Source organism: Corapipo altera, unplaced genomic scaffold, assembly GCF_003945725.1.
Source record: "Corapipo altera isolate COAL_440 unplaced genomic scaffold, ASM394572v1 55, whole genome shotgun sequence".
Lineage (NCBI taxonomy): Eukaryota > Metazoa > Chordata > Aves > Passeriformes > Pipridae > Corapipo > Corapipo altera.
The window spans coordinates 5,614,718-5,636,149 of record NW_020884882.1 but is presented as its reverse complement, the minus strand read 5'-3'; the positions used below and the strand labels follow the sequence as shown (position 1 = coordinate 5,636,149).

Sequence of the window (21,432 nt, the reverse complement as noted above, 5' to 3'; positions counted from 1 at the left end):
GCTGCTGCAGGATCAGTTAACAGTCTGGCTAGAAAACAATTTTTCTGTGTTTTGGACTCTGCATGCAGAGTAAACATTGCCTCTTCTGTCACAAAGGGATGCAGCTCCCCTGCACACCCCAAAATAAAAATAAAGCCAGTAGGGCAGGATCAGAAAACATATTAACTGATACAGAAAACCCAGTGCTTGCCTCTGTAATGAGCATTTATCTTCCTCAAGTTACTGATGCATCCTACCCGAAACAGTTTATCACAGTGATGTGATCAGACCACACATGCAACCTGCTCCAAAATAAAATGACCCACAAATCACCATATGGAAAAACCTGAGTATTTTTTTGCCAGTAGTAGAATTGCCCTAAGCAAATACAGAAAGGTTGGGTTTATGCTGCCCCTCTGCTCAAAGAGAGCAGCTCCACATTCTCATGGATCAAAGCTCATTCCAAGGTGGAAGGATCACTTATAAACAGTACTTTTACTGTCACCCTTCACACAACTCCCGAGCACATGAGTTTGACCAAGATCCTTGAAGATTTCTCCCACTAATGTTGTTTCAGACCAGGGACCCATGAGAGAAGCACACTTAACGTTTCTCCACAGTAGGTCCCCCCAAAAAACTCATTCCCATACAATGTTCCACAGTATGGATCTCACCAGCAATTTCTCTTCTGTCCACAGCCTCCTCTGGGTCACAGGCATAGGTATTTGAAATATCAGTATTAGGAAACCCCAGGATACCCAAACACCTTCTTTCCAACATTTTCAGGCTGCACAGACCAGCTCCCACCAGTGTGGAGCAAATGCAGTTTTTCTGTGCTGAGCAGGTATTTCCCAAATGGGAATCCCAAACAAGCCTTCCACACAAGCAGAATGGCATGTCCAGACCCAGCAGGCTCCCTCTGGTTGCCAGGAACCTTCATGACTTAAACCTGGGTACAAGAGACTCATTAAGGGACTTAAGAAGTGTGACAGCCAGGCCCCCAGTAAAAGATAACCCTCAAATGCTCATTTGCTTTCAGGTGGGCCACCATAAAGCCAAGGCAAGAAGGAACATCCTCTGGAAGAAAACAGGCATCTCTCTCACTCCCCTGCCATGTATTTCGGTAGCAATGTATTTTGACACGTTCAGAGTAGCACTATCAAGCAGATGTTATTCATGCTTTTGGCTTACCGGTGCCATACACAAGAATTACACAAAGTTAGTTGTGCCAGCTAATTATAGTAAAGCCATTTTAAGACCTCTGAGGGTGCAGGTGCAGGGCAGCAAGGGAAGGGGTATCAGAGGGGCTGAAATACTCCACGCAGGCTGTGCTGTCCGGAGGGAGATCATGCTAATTGGCCACAGACAAAATACCCAAGTGTGCCAATGTCCTTGTTAGCTGAGAGCTGCTCCCACAAGCACATTTATTCCTGGTAAAGTGGATGTTTCTGCTGAAGCAATCAGCACCGACACCAAATCCACAACTGAGCTTTACTGGGACAATGACAAACCTAATGCTAATTCAGTACTCCAAAATAAATGAAGATACCACTGAGATCTACAGCAGTGTCTTACACTGTGACATGTGTGATCATAAAGACAGAGCAAAAGACAAACTAAATCCCAGAAAATTATGAACTAAAGACCCTACAGTTGCTTTTTGACTGGCAGACGGGGGAATATGATTTTTCTGTGCTGCAAAACTTCGACAGACTGACAGTTTCCATTGACCTACAAAAGTACCTTGAGAATTGCAAGTTTAGCTCTGTTTATCAGAAGAATGAGGCTAACTTGCTGCTATCTCCAGATTCAGTTCAAGAACAAATTCTGGGGTTTGTTCAGTGTGCTTTTTCACCTTAAGAACAGATAAAAGGTTCAGCTGGATTTGCTGACATTTCACCTATAAGGAGGTAAGAGGTGAGTCATGGAAGAAAAGCAATTCATTAGTGTCCCACACTATCTGCAGAGGAAAACCAGCCTCTGCTTTAGCTGCAACTTAAAATCCCATCTCCTTTCGCAGCTTAGAGTGGCACAGGCTCCCCAGAAAACATGAAGAAACGGGGACAGGAAGGGAATGTCCTCTTAGGACATTGTGCTACAGGCAGCAAAACAGCCATAATCCTGTTTTCCACGCTTCCTGAGGCAGCGAACAAAAAACCTGAATTTGTTGGACTGTTCCGTTCTCATGCGCAAAACTTGCTCCCAGCTCCCACAGCTCATTACAGGATCGATTTCTTCCATCCGCTCCTTCACATGCCACATTCACCTGTGTCAGCATCCACCTCACTCCATGGCACCAGGGAGAGCAAATCTCTCTATTTCAGGAAATCTTCCCAGCTCATATCAAGTGGGACCAATCCTCCAGGAAAGGAGATGGCCAGGACTCAGATCACCTCCACCCAACCCATCTGGTGGCCCCTCCACAGACCCCTCCAGTGCACAAGGCCACCCTGGGGCAGAGAAGGTGGTGGAAACTGCCTGACAGCAAGCAAGGGGTGACAGTAACTCTCAAGCTGCATGGTTTGCACAACCCACGTGCAAGCTGTCTCTCCCCCATCCCTCTCAACTCTTCCAGGTCAAGGCTGACCACTCCTAACTCCTAACTACTCCTGACCACTCCTAACTCCCCCCAGCCCAGCTGTGAGAGGTTTGGGTGGTCCTTCACATCTAAAGAGTTACACAAGACCAAACACTGCCAACAGGAGTTTTGCTGGGAGAACTTTTTTTGCTCATTAAGAGTGGTTAAAAGCTTTTAAAGCGACCAGAGCTCCATATCATTTTAAGATCTCAAGCTTCTGAACAAGAGCTTGAGAATACAGACAGCTCAAATGTGTTCACGAATGTGAAGGCTCAGATGCTGCCCGACACCACTAGGCAATGCTTCTAAGGCAGCCCGAGACCATAGACAAGATGATGCTTCACAAAACTGGATGCTGGAGGGGTTTCTTTCCATCCCTGGCATAAAGATTTATACTGTGCAGGTCCCTTGATAATGACTGCACAATTATTTCAATGCAGCTGCTATCTCTCGTCATCAAGCTAATGGAAGACAGACACATGAAATCAATTCAAAAAACAAACTAAAGGGGATGCATTTTACAGTTTAAGTCAATAAAGGTGATTCTGGGACAAAAACTTCATTACATAGAACTCAGCACTTCAAGGGACATTGTTTTTTTGATGTCAAATGGAAAAAGTCTCCAGCTATAAACACTTTGATTTGGCCAGGCTCAGAAAAACCCCTAAGCTTCTGCAATAAGTAGGTAATGAATCTTTATGATCACCACTCTTACTTGAAGTGCTGTGTTTTCATGCAATTACTCTTTTAACATGCTAAAATTTGGGTTTCCCTGATACTTGAGCTTCTCCCCAAATATTCCCCAGGGACAGCTAAGCCTAAGCATGGAGGAAAAGGGCCCACAGACCTGCCTTCTGGCAGGTCACCTGGGTGTAACTTGATGTTCAAACCACAGTGCCCCACTCTATCCACCTGCAAGCACACATCCTTTCCTCAGGAGAAGGAAAAATGGTATCTTCAATCAGCCTGGAAAAACACAGAATGCACCAAGTTTACACAAAAAGAAATTGTCACCACATCAGATTGAGAGGCCACGGAGGTTTGCATTTGTCTGCTCGGTGAAGAGCTTCAACTTGATCTCTCTAGGCAGCCATCTGGTTTTCACAGGAGCTGCCCTGGTTCTCTGTAAAACCATCACAGCACATGCACTGAACTCGACTGACAGAGAGCCCTCCACTCTGAAAACCTGTCCACCACCATTTCCATTCCCCACATGCAAGCAGAGGAAAGGCGCCTGCATGGTCCATCAAGGCTTTCTTCCCACCTCCAGAGGAAGGGGGTAAAACTCAGAGGCTGAGCTCAGCCTCCTGGCCAGCAAGCTCAAGGGCAGTGGAGGGGAAGCAGGCAGCCGGAGCAGTGGGAGGTGACAACCCAACCACATTAGCAGCTGTGGAGGTACAAACCCCATGGACAGGCATTCAAGAGCTTTTCATCAAGACATCATCCCAGCTTCCAGGTGATTCCCGCCTCCTCGTGGGCAAGTGTCTATTTTTGCAGCTCTTGCCTCATCTTCTCCCTCAACCCTTTGTTTTTATTCAATATAATAGAAGGTTTGGAGCAGGGGCCTGCCCTCGGGTTTCCATACTACTAGATACTGTCCCCACTTGTACTAGGAAAAAAACCAAGAAATAATTAATAGCTATTACTTAGAAGTGATCTAATCTGAACTTGGAACTGGTGATTTAGCAAGAAACGACCCACAGCCTGGAATTATCTAGCATGCCTAGTCCAACAGCTTGATTTATTTTTTTTTTATTTTTAATTATAACTCCTGAGCAGCTGAACAAGCTAAAATATCAGCCTATGGTGGCATTTCCAGATCACAGAAAAATGTGGCACAAAAATCAACACCTCACAGACCACTTTCATGCACACCACCCAGCCTAAGCAGGGGAGAGGGACAAAGCAGCATGACAGCAAACAGACCCCTATCCAAAAGGACATCCCACCAGCATGAACAGCAGCCTGAGTCAGAGGAACTGGCTCACTACCCTTGGAGCTGGGCAACACTGTCCCTTCATCTGCTCCAGACAGACAGGAGGAAGGACAATGGGCTTTGCAACTCAGTAATCAAAACACAAGCAGCTTCCAAGGAGGAAGGGAGTGACAACTTCTTCTAAACAACTTCAACAGGCAGGCAAATAACCAGGAAAAACAAACCCATGAACTTCCCACCTCACCCTAAAAAGCACACACCGACAAAATTTTACTTCCCCTTCTCGCCTGAGGCTCGTGCAAGAAGGGAACAGGATTAGCTCTTTGTTCCCTTGGAAGGGAAACACACAGCTCTGCCACACGAGCTCTGCATTGCAGGGCATGAACACAGAAAAGCTCACATGAAGCTGACCCCTCTCTCCTGCTGCAAGGGAGTGGGTCTTGTCTTTGGGACAATTCTATCTCCCTGCTAATGCTGAAAGAGCTTTCCCCAGAATAGTGCTCAATATCCTGGTGGCAAGAATGCGATGAGGGGCTAAGGGGAGTGGAGACAAACAGATGCAGTCATGAATCGTGTCCTCTGTTCCACTTCTCACATGACAAGCTTAAAAACCCTTTTTTTAAAAAAAAAAAAATCAAAGGTCTTGCCATGTGATAAAAGCCAAGACAAATTAGATTTGACAAGACCTTCCTGTAAAGGTCAAAACTTCATTTATGAGCCACTGGCTGAGGAAGCAAAGTGATGCTCCTCCAGAAGCAGGACCAGGACACAATTCCTGCTGTGACTCAGACCTGAGGCAATGAGGGAGCGCAGGGTCCATAGAAAGAATTTCCAGTGGATTGCCATTTCAAATGAGAATTTTTCTTCTAAATACAACAAGCATTTTGCAGTTCCAGACTCCAACTCAGAGAAAAAGCTCAAAGTGGGGTCCTCCAAAAGTGCCAGTATTCATTTCCCTGTGGAGAAAGAGGGCCAGCCCTGGAAACAGGACCTCCTTCCCACCAAAAGTTCTCACAGCAACAATCACACAGCAACAGCAAATCTGGGAGGCAGTTATCACCAGCCCAGCAGGACCAGCTGATTTCCCAGTACAACAGGAAACACTTCGGCCCTCACAGCCCTTGCGAGTCCACACACAAATCCACCTCTTCAGTGAAACAAACTGAGCCAACTGTTACTGTCACGGCCAAGATGAAAGCCTCAATTTAAGCTGCTGTCTCTGGAAGAAATACAATGGACATGCATTTTAATTTACAAATCTCTGCACACAGAGCTCTGTTAGAACCCGTGGCTTGTAAAATTTTGGTTACAGCATTGGCCACATGGGATGTTAGTATCTGTGAAGTCTAATTTTCTTGCAGACTATCTAATGCTGTAGTTGCATACTAAGGCTGCTTGCACTTCCCTCCTTATAAACTCCTTCTGGAATTTGTCCTTCTACCAGGGCCCAGACTGACAGCTCATATGCTGAATACATAATCCTGTCTGGGAATGACAGAGTTTAAATCCTTCATGAGGGAGTAAATCTGGGACACTCTTATAAATTCTGTTTGTTTTTATGTACATCTAAGCTACACAAGGAAAGGAAGAAAAAGGAGGCTGTTTCTGTTCCAGAACCAAAGCTCTCCTAACAACCACCTCTACAGACAGGTTCAGCTGTTTTCCATGTTTCACCCATAGAAAAATGTAAATACCCACTGTACACCATAGGATTTGACCTTCCCCACAGGCATTAATATGCCTCAGGCCTTGCAAGGGATCGTAGGTCAGCAAGTGACCATGATACAGTCTTTGTCAAAGCCTTTCCCAGTATACAGGCTGTTCCAAGCATGGAGGTTACTCTTCTCTTGCAAGGAGGAGGACTCTTCACATTGTTCTCCCACCATCACTAACACAGCACATTTTTATCCAAGGACAAGCAACACGAATTCCTCCCCTGCTCTTCAGTGTCTTGCTCCCTCTGTACTTCACACAGAGCAACAATTACAAGAAAATCAATTTCCATGAACTTTCTGGTTTGTTGGTTTCAACACAAATCTCTCCTCCTCTGTTTTGTTTCTGGTTTTTTCTAGTTAAGAGTTCACCTGACAGGATGCTGGAAATCCTGAAAGGAAACAAAAGAGTGATCATGGGAAGAGATGCACAAGCACAAACACAAAGCAGGATACTCCTAGTTCAAAACTGCCAGTTCTTCCCATTGCAACAAGAAGGTGATCATCATCCAGATGTAAACCAGGGAAGAAAGTCTAGACATCTTCTGATGAAAAGCATTCAAAAACCATACAGTAGGCAGCCAAAAAAAAAAGTAAAATAATCACAGATTTGATCAGCAAAATTGCAAGATAACAGCAGGTCAACACTTGTGCAACATGGTGAAAGGCTCATGGCAAGCCCAGCACTAGAAAGCAGGGGTGCTTTCTAGTAAAGCTCCTGGCAGACGTTGCAACCCCACAGGGAAGCCAGGAACCAGATTGTGTCTGTCTGCTCTGGAAAAGTGCCTTTCCAAAAGCTGAGGAGAAGATGGCCCATTTCTTCTTTCCGCTCTGGCCCCTCACCTTGTCCTTCCTCCAAGGCAAACAGAGCCAGACCCACATCACTCAAGAGCAAACATGGACTCAGACATCTTCCTTATGCCTGCTCACATCTGACCAAGGCAGCCTTCATGGTGTTCAACCCTGAAACAGGTTTGATGTTTCCAGCCCCCAGCAAACCCACTGGAAACATCCATGCATCCACCAGTGACACTCCACTCATGACACAGCTGCAAGAGTGATAACCCCACACCCCCAATGCTGCTCATACATGGGTGTCCAGGTCACAAAGGCAAATTTTATCTGATAACAAAAAGCCTAATTATTTTTAATCAGAGTAAAAGTGAGAACGTGTCTTCACAGCCAAGGCTAAAGATCATTACCATAGTTCTACTTTAATCATTCTGGACCGTGAAAGATTGTAGAACTTCTGGCTAAAACTTCAAGTCTTTAGCTACAGTAATTAGAAATGGTTATAATTCCCCTGACTGTGTAATTTAGTCTCAAGAATAAAATTTCATCTCAAAGCAGCTCTGACACAAGAGCATCTCTGCTATGGTGAGAGCCCAGGGAAAAATGCTTCATTCTTTCACTTTCTTGCATGCATCAAGAAATGCAGCCTCAGCTATAAAGCGCTACCAGCTGCTTATTCTCCAAAATAAAACTTTATTTTTAGCCTAAGCACTTACTCAGGATCTGTGAGTATTGCGATTAAGCTCTCACGCCCATTGAAAGCTCTGTCAAATCTGCAGCAGATGACAAATAACACTGCAGGCTCCAGTGCAGGGGATGGTCCATACAACACTCTGTACAATCATCACCTTCTGTTCAGGAGCACCAGCTTTAAAACTGGATTTTGTGTAGATGGAGGGAAAAACTCTTGCAGCAAAGCACAGCTGCAAAAACTGTTTCCAGTGACTGGGGATTTGCTATCAGAATGTCTCATGATCTGATTTGATAGCACTGCCCAGGAAGGTCATGGAGTCTCCCTCTCTGGAGGCATTCCAAACCAACCTGGATACGTTCCTGTGTCACCTGCACCAAGTGACTCTGCAGGAGGGTTGGACTAGATGATCTCCAGAGCTCGCTTCCAACCCTAACAATTCTGTGATTGGCACCATACAATCATCTGGGGTGTTGGAACTAGATGATCTTTCCAATCCCTTCCAACCCAAACTGTTCTATGGTTAACTCCATGCTCCAAACACCATCATCCCCATGCTTCCATGCTCCAAACCATCATTGTCTCCATGCTAGTGTGGAGGGTGTGACAGCACCTGAGCTATCACAGGTCACTGCTTCCACAGCGCTCCTACCTGACACCAGCCTCGGCACGTGCTGCTCCATCACCGAACCAATGCACGTGCTGTGCTGGTAGAGAAGCAACCTGATCAGAAACAAAGAGTTTTCCAGCAAGCCAGTGCACTGAATTAACTGAGAGTGGGGCTGACAAGAGCAGAGGCTGCTCAGGGAAAGGCTGGAGCACAGGGCCAGGTGTAGAGTGTCAGATCAGGGTGAAGGAGTGGCCAGGAGCTGCCAGACCCACACTTTTGAGCCCTGGCATGCCCCGGTCTTCAAGGAAAGGCAGCTACCTCACTCTGCACCATGCAATTCCAATCCTGAACCTGGGTCAATGCTACAACACAAACCAGGGTTTTGGGAAACAGAGAGCACTCAAATCTCACTCTTTACAGAATCCTCTCTTCTCTTTGCAGCTCAGCACACACCACTCCTGCGTCTGCCTGGCCAGGACTACCTGTACTCTGCCGCTGTGCACTCGCTCGTGCTGCAGGAGAATTTTAAGTTGTTGCTAGGCTGCACAAAGCAGTCTCTTATTTTTATCGCATGCCTGTTTATTCTTGCAAAAAAAGATACAGCAAACAGCAATCCAAGGCATCCTCAAAATGCTTGTTACACTCTGCTTGGCTCCATTTTCTCACCAGGCAGACCAAAGCTTCTTGGCTATCACCATACACACCTTTCCACCCAGACAAGACCTTTCCTTGCTCCTCCAGAGTACCATGTGAAAGCATGAGCAGAGAACCAAAACCCACATTGCAAACAATTTTTCAGTTATTCCAAATAAAGTTCAAGTAATATTAAAAAGGTTATTCAGAGTAATTTCAAACCTATTTCCTAATGGCTTAATACAGCCGAGCAGCTGATTTGCAGCAGCCAGCACGCTAAACCATTCCCACTTCAGCAGGAAACATCCCCCTGCAACTTAGCACTTATTTCTGCACCCCTGGCATTTACCAATACATCATTTTACAGCTGCCATTCCCCTCCTCGGCATGCAATGTTAACACTTCCATTGACGGGGAATTCCGCCGGGTCAGCGCAGACATGAGACAGGGCAGGATCAGCTGTGGTGCCTGGAGAGGCCGGGAGCTGAAGCAGATTGCTGCTCCCGTAAGTGGGTGGCACAGCAGGAGCAAACCACCATGGCCAGGCCCTGTCCCACCAGGAGCAGAGCAGATCAGCTTTCCTGACAGGCCAAGTGTCACCCATAGTTCAGTATCCTCCCAGGAGAGCCACCTGCTTTGTGCTCCTTGCCCTGCTGTGCCACATCCAGAGCTGGAGTAACTCCACACTCCTGTTACAAAATTACATGTCCCATCATGACAGCAACATACAGGCTATTTAACCCAAAAGAAGGGCCCTTATTTCTTGCTAGGCTCAGCATTTGTCCCTTCTTGACACTGAGTGAACCTCCTGCTCCTAAGGAAACTTTTCAAATGGAATCTTTTACAGCTTTACATAAAGCTCTGAAAGGCCTGTCTTCTGGAGTGACCATGTAGCTCCAGAGGACACTCTAAGCTCCATTCTGACCTCACGTTTTTCTGCCACTCACACATTACTTAAGCATCAGCACACAGCTGGAGACAAAAGACCAACCTCATGCTGACAGGCACCTTTCCATTCAATGGTAAGCCCTGGCACTCGTCCTGACAGCCCTGCTGCAGCAGTATTCACCTGGCATTAGGTATTAGCACGTCTCTTGCTCTGTCAGGAGCTGGAGGCAATTACCCTCCGTGCTGTCACCAGCCAGTGCAGTGCTGGGGACATGTTTTCACCTGTCTAGGCAGCACCGCCACCAGTTCCCAAGTTCATATGACTTTGTTGGGCACAGCCATGCTGGTGTCACCATCCAAGGTCTCTGCCATGTGTGTGCAGAACTGGGGCTCAGCCACACAAGAGGCCACTGTTTCGAGAAGCAGCTTGCTCTGCTTGCAGTTCACAAGCTGCCCCTGTTCAGCAGCTCAGCCCAATCCTTCCCTCTCACTGCTTGACAGCCTCAGCATCTATCCCCAGAATGGCACTCGACTTGAAATGACTCCTAATAATCCACAACAGAACTAAAAGGGAACTACAGAAGGAACATCAGCTGAAGTTGGGCGTTTCTAATTGACTCAAATTAACTTCACATCATCTGCACCTTCTGGTGCTCTGGCTAAGCCCTGACTTGTTTCTTAAGGGAATTTTTAAGAAAGATTTGTTGGTGGTGCTTTTTCCCCACCTACAACTAACCCTCTTTTAACAGCAACACTGAACCACAAGGATTTCAGTACGAAATTCTGCAAAAAGACATTAGCCAAGAATAAGCTTTAAATAATAACCAGGAATTATTTTTTCCTCTAGAGAAGCCAAGGCATCAATTTCCCGTATCTATGAAAGCTGAGCAAAAAAAAAACCCTGAAACTCAAGAGGAGCTCAGAAGAAAGGTAATGCTCCTGAGAGTGCACAGCAACAGCAGCCCAGACGTCCCTTGTGAGCATCCCATCAGCAAGGGGCTTTCAGGAGATGTGCTGTGAGGGGCTGTGACTGTTCTGCAACCTACTGCTCACCTGACTGCACTGCCAAAGGAGCCCAAACTTACCTTTACAATGGTGACTCCTGTTGGCCACTCTCTCTCCCTGCTAAGCACACTAACACTAATCATTAGCGGTGTTTTTTCCCTGCCGTGGTTGAGGCAGCGTTAATTGCCTCCCAAATCGCTGTCACTAATTAGTCTCAGTGCCTTTACTAAATCAAAACTGGGCGGCATATTGTTCACACTCATCCTGGACATTGAGCAAACAGTTTCTAGCACACTTTTAGTGAGCAGATGCCTTCTGCCATGAATAAACACAGGTTTTGACTTCACATCGGCTCTTCAGAGCTGGCAGAACGCAACAGCAGAAAGTCAGTCACAGACACAGAGCATTATGGCAACTGCAGAGCAGCAAATGAGATCCTGCTGCCTCACACATCATCAGGCAAGTTCAGGTGCTAGAAATTTAATGGCCAAAAATGTTTTAATGGCCAAAACACAGATGAGCAGATGCAGGGAAGACTCTTTGGTTTCCTGCTACAGGGTCTAAGAGCATTTGGAAAAGTTACAACTGAACTTGAGGAGAATGCTCACAAAGTCACCAGCAATGCTGCTTTAATATCAGTGCATTACTAAGAGCCTGGCAGGAGCCAGTCTGACAGGCTGCAAGCTGTGTTAAGGGTGTAGCAAAATATAATGTGAGAAATGAATGTAAAGTCAATGAAGAGATGCTTTTCCTCCTGTAAGATTTTGAAACGTGTGCTGGTGAGGTACCTGTGAGAAAATCTGGTATGAGTGAGCAGCCCAGGAGAAGGCTCCTGCACCCACAGCAGTGAGAAGACGTCATGCCACAAGCAAATGAAGCAGGGGACTGCAGATAGGAAACTCATGAGCAGCAGCCTGGAGCTCTGCCACCGTGGGGCTTTAAAATCTAGCAGTTCATAAGGTCTTTGCTGTGTAACTAAATAGCTCCTGTAAATAGCTTAAGGGCTTATTGATACATAAGATGTCCCTCCCGTCAGGCCATCCTGCCAGGCTGCGCAAGAGCCCCAGCCTTGCAGGACAGACGGACGAAGTGGCCGACAGAGAGACCTGGCACTGCCCTAACAAACATATACACACTCCCCAGATTATGCTCGTCTCACTGGAGTGTTCTGCAAAGCCCACACCCACACTTACTTACAGCCTGAGTTACTGCTAATCAGAAATTCAATGGCATCTGAAGGAGCAGCAGCAGCAGCACACTGAAATAAAGGGGTTTGTCACCACATTCAGACAGACTTCAAAAGGCCCATTTGTAAAATTCACGTGCGTTTCTGTGCAGTTAACCCACTCAGTGATGCAAAGAGTCCTCAGCATCCAGTTCCCACAGCTATCCCCTGAGGCCCGAATATATAAATCCCCCATGAATTAGCTTTATATGAAAGGCCTATTTTAACTTCAGAAGCCTCCACTAAACAGCCCCCTGCACTGTACAAGCTGTAAGCCACCTCTTTTCCCTGTGACACCTGCATGGGCACAGGGCTCACACCTGGCAGCCAAAAGGTGCTCTCCCTCCTCTGACCCCAGTTAGAGCTTCAGCAGGTGCTTGGACCTCCTGTAATTCCCAGCATCACTGACTTGGCTGTAAGTGTTGCCATGGCAGGCAGCTGCCATGGTCTCTCCCGGCCCCCAGGACGGCGTGGGTGTGCTATGGGTGTCACAGTGGAAGGATGATCACCCCCCTCACTGCCCTGTCGGTGCGGGGGTGCCACCCACACAGAGCCCCCGGGGCTGAACAGCCAGCACAGAGATGGCCACGGCAGCACTGCTGAGTTACACCAACTGGGGCTACTCGCCAAGAGAGTCCAGGGCACCTGTAGCCATGGATACTCTGGGGAGGAGGATCCCCCTCATCATCTCCTAGGGCATCACCCAAGCATTCTCCTGCCTTCCTCTCCCAGTTCTGCAATAATGAACAGCCCACCAGCCCTTCAACCCTGGGCTTCTGACCCGGACCTAGCACCCAGGGGACTCACACCCAGCCCCTCTCCTTAGGATGGTCCCGCTGAGCTCTCCCTTCGTCCCTGACCCGGGGGGCTGGTGTTCCCCAAACCCGACACTCACGGGAGATATCTCCCGCCTCCTTGCAGCCTCCCGACTCCCACGCCACACCGTGTCCCACAAGGTTCCCGCCTGCCGAAGCCACAGGAACCGCACTCCCGCTTCCCGAGCCGGGCCAGCGGCTCCCGAAGGGAACACGGGACGGACCGTGAGCGGCACAGCCGGGCTGCCCCAGCGCACCGGGCTGCTGCTCCGCCACAAACCCAGCCTGGCGCCGGCAGGAACGCCCCGCTGCCTGCGAGGGACGAGGGCAGCGCTGCCCAGCCCCGGCACCCCCGGCCCCGCCGCCCCCGCCGGCCCGGCCCACCTGCAGCCGCTGGAGGTACGAGGCCGGCGCGTAGCCCGTCTCGCCGGAGCCGGCGCGGGTGACGAGCCACCAGTGCTGGTTGCTGCGCTCCAGCAGCAGGAAGGTCTCGCCGGCGGTGAAGGGCAGCGAGTTGGGCTCGGCGGAGCGGAAGCTGTACAGGGCCCGGTACATGGTGGCGGTGGCGGCCGCGGCCCCGCCGCCCCTCCGCCCGTCGGACCGGACCGGCCCCGCCCCCGCGCCCCGCCCCTCACGTCGCAGTCAAGCCCCGCCCCCTACAAGCCCCGCCCAGCGGAACCCCGCCCCCTGCAGCTCCGTACCGCCCCCTGGCGGCGCCGCTCTCGCCGTCGCCTGTCCCAGCCCCGCCCCCGAAACCGCGTGCCGGCAGGGGGCGCCAACGGCCCGCGCAGCGCCGGGGGAGTAGCGGGAGAGACCGGGAATGATCCCGGGAATGACCCCGGGAATGACCCCGGGAGTGACCCCGGGAGTGACCCCGGGAATGACCCCGGGAATGACCCCGGGAGTGACCCACGGGAGTGACCCAGGGACCGACCCCTGCAGCGACCTCGGCACCGACCGGGGACTGACCCAGGGACCGACCCAAGGACCGACCCCCGGGACTGACCCTCGGGACTGACACCCAGGGACGGGCTGCCGGAGGCTCCATTAGGCACTGCCGCTTCCCCGGCGCCGTCCCGTTTGTGTCCTGGTGTCCCTCCTCCATCACGCTGTGTCCCGGGTCACCGCTGGCTCCCGGAGTCGCTGCTCCCGCCTCCCGCCCATCGCCCGCCCGCCCCCAGCCCCTCTGCCCCCGCCGTGCCCCGGCTGGCCGCAGGAGCATCGCTTCGCCTCCAAACCCCCCGTCCCCGCCACGCCCCGGCGGTGTCCCCCAGCAGCCCGTCCTCTGAGAGTCCCGCACGGCACCAACCAGCACCATTACATCCCCAAAGTCCCCTCTGGGCACCACGGGGGCTTCACCTGGCAAGCCACCCGGGGCGAGTCCCTTCCCCCAGAACGGGAACAGGGCACGGCCAGGGCAGGCTCTGGCCCCATGCTGTGCCTGCAGCGGACACGGTGGCCTAGCACAGGGCCGTGGGACAGGGCATGTTGGGCCAGGAGCACTCCAAGAAGACTCAGATGTCCCCAGCCCCATCCATCTCTCTTTGCCTTGACGCCGTATTCCAGGAGAATAACTGTTTGGGCCACTATCCCAAGCAGCCCAAGACCCCTGCAAGCCCCCCTCCCCAGACATCAGGAGCTTCCCTTGGGCTTCACTGTCCTTGCAGGGGGTCTGAGTCCTTCCTGCTGCTCTGGGGAGGTGAGTGGCAGCCCTGCAGCACATCACACACCCCCCTTACCACCCTCCCCGCCTTCTTCCCAAGCTAGGCCTTTCTCCATGCTGTCCCAAGAAAAAGAGGAATTTTCCACCTGGCAAAGCCAGCACGGAGAGCCCAGCATGGGGGCTGTCAGCACCAAGGCAGGTGGGGGCTGGTTACAGCATCCTGGCAGGGCTGGTACACACGCTTCTGCAACCAAGGCCACCACAAAGACACCCCTCACCCATCCTGCTCACCCCCACCCATCCTGCTGGGATGCAAGGATGGAGGGATGCAGGGATGGAGGGATGCAAGGATGGAATGGTCCATAGACCCCTGCTCACAGTGAAAGGGGAGTTTAATTCATCCAGAAACCATCCACAAACAGATCCAGCCTGTGGTTATACAACAAAAGCCAGGCTTGCAGTGGCCACAGCCTCCTGCCTGCTTCCAGCATGGCCCTTCCAGCCCCCCGCTTTTCCCAGCTCTGCCGGTGAGGTAATCCTGGCAGAGCCTGGTTACCGTGATGGAGGGTGGAGTAGGAGTGAGCGGTTGCCTAGGCTCCCCCTCTGCGGCGGTGCCGGGAATCGCTGCCGGGAGCTGAAGCTGGGCACATTTGGGCTGGAAAGGCGATGAGGGGCTGCTTTGATTGGGAACTGTGACATGCAACTGGGGCTGAATCCTTCAGGAGGCTTTCGGGGTCTGGGCTCCCTGCCTGGTCGCGGCCCCTTCCAGATGCCTGGCAGGACATGAGGTGATGGTGGGCAAGGGGTGGGCAGCCATGGAGCAGCAGTGGGGAAAGGAAAACCTTCATTGTGGGTCATTACTCTTGGTATTACCGATATCCCACAAGGCCATGATTCCCCACCTGCCTGTTCCATGCCTGGTTTGGCTGCAGTATTTACCCTGCCTCAGAGTCCACTCGTAGCTGTGTCCCCACTCCAGGTGAGCCCTGGCCACTCCCTGGCACATGCCCAGCTGCTGTTTGTGCTGGAATAACGGCGCTTTGTTTCCTCGAAGTCAGCAGCACAGGCTGTGCTGGCAGGCAAAGGCAGCTGAGGGGGATGCAGGCACCCACCTCCCACGCACACCGCAGCAGCACCCCGGCCTCTCTGCTCTGCACAGCATCCCAGCTCTGCCAGACAGTGGCCGGGAAGGAGCCTGGATTTCCTCTGCAAGGGCTCCCACAAACCCTTCTGCATCTGGGTAGAATGCAGAGCCCAACACAGATTCCTGCTGCTCAGGAATCGGCTTTGAATTGAAAGTGCCGGATGATTTGTATTGGACAGGGAGGGGCAACAAGCAAGGATCCCACTGCATCACTTGCAGGTGACTTTTAAAGACGAAACCGAGGCCTCAGGTAATAACACATCCCTTGCCCTCAGAGCCATGGGGACCAGGATCACTGTAAACTGTGAAGGGTTCTGCGTGTGCACGGCAGCCCCCACACTCCTGCTTTCCTCAAGGGCTGTGGAGGGGAAGAGTTGCACAACAGCTCTCATATGATTGGAACACAAACTTGCCAGCTCCACGTACACTTATATAATTCTGCACTGCCTGCTTGCCAAAACGTTGAAAAACAGCAGCAGGATCAATTGCTCTACTTTTAGGTATACAAATATTATTGTACTCCCACCAGCCCTCTCTGGGTGCAAAGTAATAGGGCATGTGAGGTGCTGTGAGGACCCTGAACCCACAGCTCCTGGCACAACACTGTCAGCATGTCCTGCAGGGATCAGGGCTGTCCATGAGCAGGATGGCCAGGCATTGGGATATCTCTTGGGCATGTCTCTATTTCCCAATATCTTGACAGCCTTCCCTTCCTGGAAAATCTCATTGAAAGGCTGTAGAGAAGACCCCCCGACGCACACACCAACATCACTTGCAGAATGTCTCACTCCTCCAACTACATCTGCTCCCTTATGGGAGAAGCCCCCAAACCAGTGCTGCCTGCCACCAGCAGGGAAGGGTGCTCCGCCAGGCAGGAGCAAACCCTGCTGCTGCCTCTTGCAAGGAACAGAGTGATCCATGCTAAATTCAAAAACACCAGAGAGGGGCTGCTCTTTTGGCAGCTGCTTCCCCGCGGAGCACAACACGTGGAGGAGCCGAAGCCGTCGGGGTGGTGGGTGGCTCTGGGACTCGCTCCGCTCCGCCGCCCGCAGCGCCGGGGTGTCCGCAGGGCTCCTTGCGCAACCCGCCCTCCACAAAGCCGGGGCTGGCTGGGGCCCAGGCCCCTCCTGCGGCCGCAGGAAGGAGCAGCCAGCGCCTGCCAACAGCTGTGCTTCCTGGAAATGAAGAAGACAGAAGGTCGGGAGAGTTGAGGGGTAGCGGAGGGGGGCCTGGGGGATGCTGCGGGAAGGATTGAGGCACTGCAGGTTGCAAGGCGAGCCACACGCAGCCCAGCCTGCCCTGCAGCTCTGCTTTGGGAAACCGAGCTCTTTGCTTTCACACAGCAGCACCCTGTTCTTCGTTAAGCTCTGCTCGTGTCCTGACCTGATGAGCCACTTGCCAGCCCACACACTCTGCCTGCTGGCATGGCCCCTTCCCAGCTCTCCTCCCCCGGGGCAGCTCTGCAGGCTCCAATGCCACGCTGTGGTAACAGCCTGGTCAAGGGAATGCTGCTTTTACTGCCATCAGCCTGGTAGCCAGGCTCCCTACCACACCTTGCCTGTGGTGAAAAACCTGGATGTGGGCAGAAGGCATTTGCAGGATGAGGGAAGAGAAGGGGGTGGGGGGTAAGGTGCTTGGCAATGAGAGCACAGGGTGCCCCACAATGTGCAGCACCGTGCCTGGGCTCCCCACGCTGTCCTTCCAGCTGCAGGGCTGCCAGGGTGAAGGAGACACTCCTGGGTTCACGTCTCCAACCAAGCCAGTCCTGCCTTGCCCAAACCCACCCTTCTCGTGTCCTGCAGTTTAACGTGTCGGCCTGGGAAGAGCTACAAAGTGAGGGGTTGCCTGGGGAGCAGCAGCAGATCCTGGCCCTGTGGGCTGGAGGAGCTCCTCTGCTTCCCTTTCAAAGAGAAGCTGAAAAGACTCCACAGGGCCAACACGGCCTGTCCCAGCTTGGTGGTGGGGACATCGCTGTGGTGCAAACCCAAGAAAGAGAAGGGGACAGAACCCGTAACCCCATCTGGAGCTGGCAGCCTGGCATGGCAGGCACCAGCCTCCATCATGTGAGGCTGCTGCCAACGTCACCCTTTGCTGCCCACACAGTTTGTGGGGCAGAGGGGATGGGGACTGTGTCCCTGCTTTCATCTCTTGCCTGAGGAGGAGCCCTGGGAGGGCAGGTGGGTGCAGCAGGCCCTGGTGGGCAGGTGAGGAGTGCTGGGACAGGGATCCCCACTGAAGGAACAGGGTGCTTGGTGTGGTGTGGGCTGTCTCCAGCCCACCGGAGTTTTCTCTGCTCTCATCCAGGTGGTGAGTTTCAGGCTTCGAGCAAAGGCCAGTGAGAGGTGGCTGAGAGAGGCCCCTTAGCAAGCTCTCATTTCCATACAATTGAGGGAAGGTGGCTTTGCCCCGGCACTCCCAGCCAGGGACATAAGCCATTCATTGTCCCCTCTGCCCTGCGTGACTCCAAGGCTGGGGCACCACTGCAGCTGGCCACAAGGCAGCACAGGACCCGTGCCAAGGATAGATTCCTGCATGGGATGGACAGACAGCAGCCTCCAGTCCTGCTACGGCATCACCACAGAAGAAGATTAAAACTAGTTTAATTAGTGTCCAGTTACACAAATTGAGCCCATCACCATTAGACGCAGGGAAGGTACAGCTGGTGGGACATACATAGCACCCGCTGTCCCTGGGGCAGTGAGTGGCACAGGTTCCCTCTGCCCCTGCACACTGAGAGCCACTGTGTCCCCACAGGCTCAGGGTAGCAGAACCTGCCCTGTGCCTCGCTGGGGCTGAGGCACTTGGCAGCCCAGGGGCCATGGGGTGAACCACTCTCCCTTGGGCAGGGATCACAATGACATCAGGCTGCTGCCCTTTGGGGATGTTACTGCCCAGCCACAAGGAAATATTTTGTTCTTGCTCCATAAAAGACATCTGTGTGTCCCTCCTCACTGGCAGGAACCCAGCTTGGGGGAAGAAGTCCAGCAGCTATGCAAGAGGCAACAGCACAGGGACAAAGATGCTCCCTCCTCCAGGTTCAGAGTCTCTCCCCTGAGTCTCCTTGCTTCTGCCCTGCCCAAGGCCAGGGAGGCCACTTACCAAACCATCCTGGCAGGTCCACAGACCCCCGCTCAGCCCCCATCTCAGTCCCTAGTGCCTTGCCATCAAAGCAGAGCTCAATTCACTGGAGAAACCAGTGCCAGCTGCAGGAATGCATTTCATCTCTGGCCAGCTGACGCGTGGCAATTCCCGGTAGCCACCCCAGTTTTGGGCTAGAAGTGACCTATTTACATAAGGCAAACTCTCCACAAGCCTGGGGCTGGTGCAGCATCTCACAGGGGCAGCTGTGGGGAAGAAGCAGGAGCGGGTGCCTGGGGCCAGGGCCCAGCCAGACTGGACCATTTGCTGTCTCTCACCAGCTCCTGCAAAGCCCCCAGTGCAGGGTTAGGCCTAGCATGTTGCAGCCAACCCTGGGTGATGGTCTTGCTAGGGCTGGGCTGGCAGGAAAAGGTGGGTCCTCTCAGAGCATCAGGAAGCGGACAGGGAGGAGACCAGACACAGGGGAGCCTTGAGGAACAGAGACGTGTGCTCAGCAATGTCCCCCATGGAGCAGAGGCTGCAGCAACCACGGAGCGCGGTGTCCCTGCCAGGGCACAGGCTGTCCCAGCTCCTGTCCCCCCACCCGGCTGCAGGGCTGCTCTGCGGAGGTGCCTCTGGCTCAGGGTTCCCCAGGACAGCTCAGGGAGCCAGCCCAGCTGCCCTTCCCAGTGCTCCTGCTGGCACAGCCAGCACCAGTGGGAAGCTGACTGCCCAAGGACCAGAGCTGTGGGGAGCTGCATTCAGAACACACAGAGCAAGGGCAGGATTCATCCCCGGAAGGTAAACGCTTTCTGCAGATGCAGAAGCACCAGTTCCCATGGCATAGATCTCCAGTCTCCTGGAGGTTTTCTCTCACAAGGGCATGTAGACCAGGCTGCTTCATCACCACCCTGCTGCCAGCCTGGCCCGGAGGGTCATGTCCAGAGCTTCTGCCTCCAAGGTCAGCCTGGTGTCACAGCAACAGAGGAAAAACAGGAACAAAAAAGCCCTTGCGTCTCTTCCCCAGCCCAAATGCTGCTCTCCAGTGTTATTCCATCACTCTGTCCTTCACCATGGCCCAACAGCAGGGTGAGCACACCCCCCCTCCCCAGCCCCACACCCTGCTCATCCCAGTCCTGTCCTCTGAGAAGCCCAGGCACAGGGCCAAGGGGCAGCATGGCCGTTTGCAGGGACCGTGGGAACCCTGTTCCAACCCCAGCACGTCCCAGGCTGGCAGTTACACAACTGCCTTTCCACAAACACAAGGAATTGCTCAGAAGGATTTGTGCACAACAGCATAGAAGGAAAACAAACCTGCTCTTGAACTTTGCAAGGTAGTATGTCATTCAGAGGGACTTGCATCTGGGTCACCCACTCTTCAACCTTTGAGGACATGGTGCAAGCAAGGGATTTTTCCTCCTGACATTTTGCTCTTATATCCTTTAAAGCAACTAATGAAAAAAGTCTCCTCTGTCACTGCTCCCCCACTCCCACTGCTGCAGCCCAGGAAGCTCCCAGCCACCTTGTTGTTGCTTTGCAGCACTGGCACAGCCTCTCTTAATCCTCAGACAATATTGGCGAAAGGATTTTAGCAGCACAGGCCAGAGCCTGCGGGGCAGGTATCCCCACCTTCCTACAGCAGCACCAGTTCCACCTGGGGTTATTATTATATACAGACCCCCAAATGCTCCAGGTCCATCTGCTGACACCACACTGCTCTGAGACCAGGTCTAGACCAAGCTCACCCTGCTGGCAGCGTTTCTGCAAGGGCAACTCCCTGCCTGTACCCTGGGCCCTGCCTGCACCCTGGGCCCTGCCTGCAGGCAGCAAAACAAAGAAGACTTGTTCTGGAGGCAGCTTGCATCAGAGCAAATGCGATTGTTCTCATCGGATTTTATGAATTCCCTCCAGAGTTCCTACGTAACACAAGTACATTAGGGGGACTTTATCCCTGCTAATTTCAGACCACAAAGTCAAACCGTGTGTATCAGATGAATCTGCACAGGCAGGCTTATTCCTAAGCGGCAGCAGTGATAGGGGACCGCAGCGCCTGCCAAGAGGCTCGTCATTAGCGCTCGTCATTAGCTCGTTAGCAGAGGGCATCGCATCCTAAACGGGGGAACTGAAAAGGAAACATCATCTTGCAGCCACGGCCCCTCTCTCTGTGCCGGGTACATCTTGGGAACAGAAGGCAGGAGTGCTGCTGATCAATGCCCAAAGCATTTTGTAGCTGGGGAGTGCCAAGAATAAATGGCCCCATCCTTCCCCTCCCCAAGGCTTTTTGCAGCCACTGGCAGGAGCAGCTCGAGGGGTGCCCAGAGGGCCCTGTCAGCCACACCCAGCACTGGACACTCACCCACAGCAGCAACAAAGGGCCTGTTCAGGCTGAACAAGCCCATTTCCAGGGAAAATAGCCCATGGGCTGGCATAAAATAGCGAGGTGACTGCAAGATATAAAACTACCTATTTAACACGGACATCAGTTTGCACCTGAACACTGTGGAACAAAAAAACCCCAAACCCCCAAAAAAACCACAACACAGAAAACCAAAACCAAAAGTCACCACACTCATGTTGTATAAGCAAAGGTAAAAAAACCTCTTCAAAATGTACAAAGGAGCACAGAAGAGCCATCAGAGATTTTGATCAGAAAAACTTGATAGCAACTGCTGGGGAATATGAA

At 52.2% G+C, this 21,432-nt stretch overlaps 1 protein-coding gene across 1 annotated transcript in view; it reads right to left on the bottom strand.

The window, feature by feature from the left end:
• The window catches only part of NCKIPSD (NCK interacting protein with SH3 domain), a 51,322-nt gene extending 37,903 nt beyond the window's left edge, over nucleotides 1-13,419 (bottom strand). The window contains exon 1 of the mRNA XM_027640272.1: nucleotides 13,249-13,419. Within this exon, the coding sequence (XP_027496073.1) occupies nucleotides 13,249-13,419 (171 nt within the window). The remainder of the gene's footprint in view (nucleotides 1-13,248) is intronic.
• Nucleotides 13,420-21,432: the final 8,013 nt, after the last annotated feature.